General features: G+C 50.3%; 1 protein-coding gene across 1 annotated transcript in view; it reads right to left on the reverse strand.

The window, feature by feature from the left end:
* Positions 1-2,360, reverse strand: part of DSCAM (DS cell adhesion molecule) — a 667,301-nt gene extending 664,941 nt beyond the window's left edge. The window contains exons 1-2 of the mRNA XM_031684569.2: positions 2,345-2,360; positions 1,633-1,935 (exon numbers count right to left, since the gene is read on the reverse strand). Of these exons, the coding sequence (XP_031540429.2) occupies positions 1,633-1,935; positions 2,345-2,360 (319 nt within the window). The remainder of the gene's footprint in view (positions 1-1,632; positions 1,936-2,344) is intronic.
* Between the last annotated feature and the right edge of the window lie 5,533 nt (positions 2,361-7,893).

Below are 7,893 nucleotides of genomic sequence, written 5' to 3' on the forward strand. Positions count from 1 at the left end.
AGATACATACTTCCCAATAGGGTGGAAATTATGCTTCATCCTATAATCCAGGCCCTTCTGAGGAGTCCGGAGATGTACGTCCTGACAGGTAAGACAGGCCGTCAAGGCTTTGTGGCATGTATGTGAGCATTTTCACGTTTTCTCTGAGTTCACATTAGCAGAGCAGTATAAAGGGCTGACTTTCCTGATGCATCATCGTACATTAGCTAAAGCAGATCTATCCCCCAAGGTAAATTCCCGCGAGGCTGCAGAAGAGGTATAGTGCCCTCTGGGAAAGATGGGTGTCATGTCAGAACTTGTTGCAATTCTTTCCTGCTAGGAAATCTCAAAATGAAAGTTTTGAACACTTTGCTTTAGGTTATATTAGAGAGCAAAGTATCATTTTAATGTTAATTTCAGGACTTCCTTCTTGCAGTGCTATCTTTTCTTAGTCATCTTTTTTTTTTAATTTTACAAAGTTTATACATTTCCTCTGGCCCGTCAGTGTGTCAATTCTTTAAGTACTACCTTGATAGGCAAAGAAAACGCACCCCTATGCAGCTGACACTTAGAGCTGCCCTGTGCCTCTTCCAGGAAAATCTTACAACCTCCCCTTGGCTTCTGGTATTTTCTCACAAGGGCGAGATTTCTTTCCTTTCTCTCTCTCCCCCATCCCCCCTCCCTTCTGGGTAGTGGATTCTGCTTAATGGTTTAATTTTAACTGTCAGCAAGTCATACATTTTATGCAGATTTGTGTTCCGAAATTTGAAATGGGAATTTAAGCTGTAGCTACTCCCAGGCAATGCCAAATGATGACAATTTCCTCTCATTCCCAAATGAGAGGAAGCCATTCATACACGCAAGTTCATATTTACGCGGTGACAGGCAACCGAAGGTACAGTCACACTTACTAATTGGATCTGACTCAGTCAAGAGCAATAGCTTTTCAAATATCCAGGAAGAAAGCATTTCAAGATATAATATTAGATGGGCATGAGGAAAGGAATGCTATTCACAATATTCATTTCTACAACCATACAGGTGTTTTAAAGAATTTGTCAACATTTCAGATGATGTAATGCTTATCGGTGCATATTTTTACATAGATGACTGAGGACTCTGTAGTACCAAGAGGGTGGGGGGTCTGGGAGGGGGGAGGTGGAAGGATAGATCTTTCCTAAAGGCGTTCTTGCTGCTGGAGATGAATTGTAGCAGAATTAAAGCACATGTTTTAAAAGCTCAAAAAGCTTTGAATCTGAAGGCAGACGCTCTCAACTGACCCCTCCACCTGCCTGCACTTGGAATGTCATGACCCTTTCAGGCTGTGATGTGTCAAAGTGGCGATCTTTCCCTTCTCTCCTCCTCTCACCAAACCTGGTTTATTCTGAATGAGGTAGTACTGGAGTTAGCTCAGAGCTGTCACTTTGCTAGGTAAGCGCCTTTAAATGATTACAGAGCAATTTTCCCCCTGCCTCTCTTCACTGCCTCTTCTCCTCCCCAAATAAAGATGATTAATATTTTTAAAAAAAATATAACCATGAAAATTTTAACACAGAGACAGGAGGGAAAGGGAAAGACTTCACCCATGCATCCAATCCCCCCACACTCTGGTCAGTACAAGAAATGAAATTCATCTCAAATCGAAAGGCTCACCATTCGCGAAGCTCTGGAACAAGGAGAGAGCCAGTATCCACATGCCCCTGCTGCTCTCCGGCCTCCCGCGAGCGCCGCGCCGGCCTCGCCCCCCGCGCTCCGCCCGGCTCCGCTCGCTCGCCACCTGCCCAAGGGCCGCCGCCCGCCCGCCGCCGCCGCCGCCGCCGCCGCCGCTGCCGAGCCGCCCGGGCACGCGGCGCGGCCGGGCTCCGGGGCGAGGGCTGCGCTCGCCGCGCGCTGCGCTCCTGCACACCTGCTCCCGGGCGCCGCGCCCAACGCTGCGGCCAGAGCGGGCCGGCGGGGCTGCAGCCCAGGTGCGCCGTCAGCTCAGGCGGCCGCCGGCAGGTCGGCAGGTGGACAGAGCCGCAGACGCGGGCGTGAGCTCATCCCGGGCACCCGGAGCCCCGAATGCGCAGCAAGCGGCCTCCCGTGCGCCAGCCCTCAGCCTCCACATCCAGGCAGCAGGCGGGCGGGCAGGCTCATCTTTCCTCTCCTGCGGCCCGAATCACATTGATCCCTCGCTAACCTTCCCTGCCTGGGAGGCGGGCGGGCGGGCGGGCGGGCGAGGAGCGAGCGGAGAGGAGGCGAGCGGGGACCCCCTCCCCTGCCTCTGGCCGCTGGGGCGCTCTGCAGTCTTAAAGCAGCAGCGGATAAGTGGAACCGAACTGGAGGCAGGACCGGCGAGAGCGCAGCCACCACACAGTCAACGCACAGTCATCAAGATGCATTTCTTCGAGGCTTAAATAATCATTTCAACAGCCGATTATTTTTAGTTATTTTCTTGCCGGCTGCTAATAAGATATGGCCAGGGGTGACTACTCCGGAAGGTTGCCAGATAAGCAGAGGTGACCATGAAACCTTAGCAGTTTTAATAAAATGTGCAGCTGGATTTAGATTTCGTATTTACTGTCATAAAAGTCCAGTTCATTTGCCTAGAGGGAAAAGCAGCTTCCAAACCCTGCTGCTACTATGAAGATCTCTACGGTTTCACCGGCTAATTTTTAATTATCTCAAATACATCCTAGACTACAAACACAGGCAATTCTAATTTTGCTTTCTGAATGGTGAAAAAAAAGCTGATTAAAATTGCTGATAATTTGAGTAATTCCAAACATATAACCCCTTTCACATTACTGTGAAATGCCAATGTGACAACATTTCCCGAATGTTCTGTATGGTCGTTAAAGTCATAATAATATTGAAATAAAACCTTTAAAAAGGGCATGCTTCCATATTCCATCCCTTTTCAGAATAATGACCAACATGGCTGGAATGCACCTCAATTTAGGATCCCACGTAGAATTTGAGAGGCAAGGCGGGAAAGACTGAGAGAAGCATTTGAGGAGGAAGGCAGTCTCATGGGAAATTAGTGGGCTTCCAAGACCCTGGGTATCTTGTGCTAAGCTCCATGCACCCCTCCAAGTACAAAAGGGGGATTCAGCACACCTAGAGCAGCTCACAAAATAACAGGAAAAGCAAATGGTGAGGCAGAAACAAAATGGTGTTTTACCAGAGTTGGGCACAAGATGGCCAGGCCCCATGTATGAGGAAGGGCCAGCTGAGCCAGTGATGCTGCTGCAAGCTGCTCGCCATCGCTCTGCAGCTGCAGGTGGTCACGTGCTGCCGCCCACTCGGGGCCAGCCCAACCCTGCCCTACCACACTCCCCAGTGTCCTCTGGCTTTGCCTGCCCCGGGTGCTCATGCTCTGGTCTTTCCTAAATGCAGTCCAGGAAGGCAGGTAACGGGTGATTTCTGCTCCCACATCCGTCTCCTCCACCCATCCATTCGAATCACAAATTCTTAACTGCATACCAGCCATCTGTGAGGCTCCACTCAGCCTAAGGAGTCAGACACTCCAGCTCTGGGGTCAGACACACTCCGGGTCTGAGCACCGCTTAGCCACTTACCCAATGCGGGCTTGTGCACGTTACTTGGGCCTCATCCTCATATGCAGAATTATCAAGGTTCCTAATGCATGCGGTTGTGAAGATCCGATAACATATTCCTAGCACGTGGTCACCGTGATAGATGATGCTGTGGTTATTACTGAGTTTACGAGCTGGGACGGTTACATAATTTGCAGGGTCCAGTGCAAAATGAAAAGGGGAGGGGGGCTCTTTTCACAAAAAGGATAAAAGTGCCACTTAAGGTGCTAAAGTATAAAGCCTTTCCCTTTCTTTCTCAGTCTCCCCAACCTGTCAGGGTGTTTTTTACTTGCTGTTTAACGCCATGCTGCCTCCGGCACAGGAATAGTCCCGGGTGAGTGCATGTGATTCAGGGAAGCACCAGTGGCCCCATCTACGATGGCCAGTGGACCATTCGGGAGGGGGAAGTCGGTCGGTCTCCCCCTCCTGCAGGCTGCAGCCCCAGCACGCAGTGGACAGGAGATTCCCGAGGGAATGCAGGCTCCGTGCTGGGCAGCACTTGACCCTGGATCGGAGGAGGCCCTGGCCAAGGCGCCTGGGGAGTACGCCCCGGGGAGGGCGGGCTGGGGCGGGGCGGGCACCGCCGGGCTGCGCCCTGGCACACCGCGCTGGTTCACGTGCCCAGCCTCAACCCCCTCGTGCGGTCCCAAGGCCCCCCGCACGGGCGGAGGGCACAGCAGAACCCAGCCTGCTCCTGCAGCACGACCCGGAGCAGGAGGGACCGCAGGCCGGGGAGGTGGAGGCGGCCAAGGCCCCGGGCACCACGGCCTGGGGAAGTGGGCGGCCGAGAGCCCCTCTTGAGGAGGTGACGGGAGGCAGGAGGGCGCGGGAGCCAGAAATGCAGGGATAACATTAATTTTAAAATTCAGTGAAAATTTCAAGATGGCAACTACAGAGCATTTAACCCCAAGGGCCGGCTTTTCTCAGAAGGGGTGATTCCAGGGCAAGTTCGTTTCTCACCCCTCTGGGGTCCCCGGGGCGGGGAATACGATGGAGTCTGGGAAATAAGATAAGGTCTAACCTTTTGTGCTTAGTCGAGTTCCAGTTGCCGACAGCGTCCCGAATACAGACGCCTTACGCCTGACACGTCACAACCGCTGCCGACTTCGCGTGAGGAGAAGCGCTGAGCCCCGCACCGCAGCCCAAGATGGCGGCGGCCGGGGCGCCGAGGCTGCACTTTGCGTGAGTAACACGCATGCGCAGACTGCGGTGACTCCGCCCCTCTCGCCTGCAAAGCAGCCCCACCTTTCGTGAGAGCCTGTGCTCTAAAGCCAGAGCCCGCACCTCTCCGTTCTTTGAGCAAGTTGTAAAACCTTCCTTTGCTCCTGGACCCAACTCAGTCTCATTCTGTTGGTGTGAGCGGCACTGGGTCGAAGGGCCCTTGTTGGGGCCCAACTCAAAAGGTCTGTAACATCACGAAGCCAGCCCTCTGTGTTACCCCTCTAATGCATCTGCCACAGACTTGAGTTGGTTAATGACCTAGAATGGGCCTACTAGAGCACCAACCTCTCTTCTTGCAAATATTTTTAGAACATATTTCAGTATAAAAACGTACTTATATCCCACAATGGTGAGCTTCCTGAGATCAGATGTTGCATCTCTCCTGTTCCAGAAGCTGTCCCCAAAGCCGGGCACACGCACAGAGAATGCTGGTGAAAAGCATGTAGATTCTGATGCAGGTGGAAGGCAAAGCCTGCTCTGTGATACGTACACATAGTGCTTCGTAGTCACCCTTGGAGAAGTCTTCTGGGGCTCATGGCAATTTAGCTGAGCCATCAAGTGCATTTAAGATGTTAACATGCAACACTAAGTCAAGGAAAGGGGGCATTCTACTCTGACCCAGCAGACATCAGGAAAAACCAGCTTTATTGAGATATGGAGGTTTAACGTGTGTTGGTTGGAAACCTCCTAGGGGGTTCCCTGGGTGACTGGCTCCAGAGAGAGAGAGAAAAGACAGAGGAAGCCACACTGGAAGGCAGGTGGCAGGTATAATGAGCAAGTGGACTTACATAGGAAGCTTGTCTTGGGTGTCTCAAGATAGGTAGGTCTTTGCACCCACTCCTAGAATCTTAAAAGTGTATTATGAGAAGCCTTACTGGGGTTCAGTCACATATCCAGTCCAGACAGTTGCAACAACTAGTTCCCTCAAGGTTGCATCCTTGAAGCAGCACCTAGTACAGAAAGGCATGAGATGGGGGGCTGGCAGGAAGCAGCCTCTGATTGCCTGGGTCCAGCTTGAGGGTCAACTGGGGGTGGGGTCCTCTTGATGACCTCCTCCAACAATGTAATTCTTATTTTTGGTTCTTCTGATTAATGTAAATCCTGGCCTCCTAAAGATCAGCCTTTGACCTGAGAGCATTCCACGTGGAATTTCCCTCCAACACACACACACACACTCACAACACTCACACACAGTCTGTCCTCTTTCTGCTTGGGTCAGCCTTCCTGGCAGAAGAGACACAGAGTCAAAGAGGCTAATTTTGTGTCCACCAGAATGATGCCAAATAAGAAACAACACTCACTTGAGAAGCATCATCATCCAAGTTTCATGGTCGGTTACTCCTCCCTTTTCTGTTGCAGAATCAAGAAGAGCATCTCTGAAGTGGTGGCATTTGAGCTGTGTTCTAGAGGAGGGGCCAAGGGTTGCACGTTGATGGGGACAAGTGAGGAGGACATTACAGGTGGCAAGGTCATCAGTGGACAAAGTGGAAAGTCTCCTCCCTTCTGATGCATGGAGTGGATTCTGACCAAGAGGATACAGAGTTGCCCAAATGGGAGTTGTGTTAGTGTCCTCAGGCTGATTACCACAAACCAGATGACTTAACACAACAGAAATTTATCGTCTCAATTCTGGAGGACAGAATCAAGCTTTTGACAGGGCTATACTTCTGAAACCTGAATGGGAGCATCCTTCCTACCTCTTCCAGCTTCTGATGGTGGCTGGCAGTCCTTAGGCAGTCCGTTCCCTGACTTGTAGAGGTATCTCTCCAGTCTCTGTCTTTACATGGCCTTCTTCCTCTGTGTTTCTCTGCCTTCTTCCCTTCTTCTTATAAGAACAGCAGTCATATTTCATGAGGGACTCACCCTAATTCAGTGTGACCTCATCTTAACTGATTACATCTGAAACTTGCAAAGAACCTACTTCCGAATAAGGTCACATCTGAGATATCGGGGGCTAGGATTTCAATATCATTTGGAAGACACACAATTCAACCCATAACAGGACCCAAGATGACTGAACTCAAAAGACAAGAGACATGGGAAGGGTTTCCTAAGAGAAAGGAACATGGACTTGGTTGGGGACTCCAGGGTCTTAGTGCACTTCTCACTTGCACCAGGAGGACCCGAGGGCCATTTGTGGTGTATGTGCCCAGAGAGTTTGGAATTCACCCTGGATTCTCAGGTTCTCCCTTTGGAAAATGGAATAATCATGTCTGCTCTTCTTATCTTCAAGGATTGTTGGGATGATCAAATGAGATAGGGGAACTGGCTTCAATAAGGATTACACAGAGAGCAACTACATGGAATCATTACTGTCTACAACTGGACCTGCAGAAACATTTGGAGTAAATTTATTACTTGATAAAGCCTCATTCTGGCCACTGCTGCTTTGATTAAATTGAAGTCAGGCACTATTACACCTCTGGTCTCAGAACAGCAAAGGGCAGAGACAGTCAAGAATGTCAGCGGTGGCCCATCCAATTCTTCCTCCAGTGAACTGATGGAGACGTTCAACAAATATTTGGAACACACCTGCTACCTCCAAGTTGCTCTAATAACTCCTGGGAGCTTAAAGATGAATAAGTATGGACCTGGAGAGGCACTCTGGTGCCTCTGGGCTGCTTGAAATATTCCCTGTCTGACTCTGTCTGGGTGAAAGTTACAAGAATACATAGACACATAAAAATTCATCAAGCTGTACACTTAAGATTAGTTACTGTATGTAAAAAAACTAACTGGCACAGTCCCTACTAACCTCAGAGTTTAATGGAGCTGAATTATAATCACTTGATCAGATAAGCTCTATAATTGGGAGGCTATAATTGGCACATGTAACTCAGCCAGCTAGGGGTGTGTGTGTGTGGTGGGAGCAGGCATGTCAGGAAATGAGACGGCAACAGAAGGACTGGTGCAACGAGGTGTTTGAACTTTGTCCTAAAGGCGGGAGGAAGCAGGAAGTGACACGATCAGGTTTATGTTTTGGGAACATTCCCTCCTAGGGACACAGTGGAGAATAGCCTGAGGGCTTCAAGGACACAGGGAGACCGTTAGAAAATCAGCCTGAGTCCAGAGGGAAATGATTAAGGCCTGGTGAAAGCCATGGCCCTGGGATGAA

This window comes from Vicugna pacos, chromosome 1 (assembly GCF_048564905.1).
Source record: "Vicugna pacos chromosome 1, VicPac4, whole genome shotgun sequence".
Lineage (NCBI taxonomy): Eukaryota > Metazoa > Chordata > Mammalia > Artiodactyla > Camelidae > Vicugna > Vicugna pacos.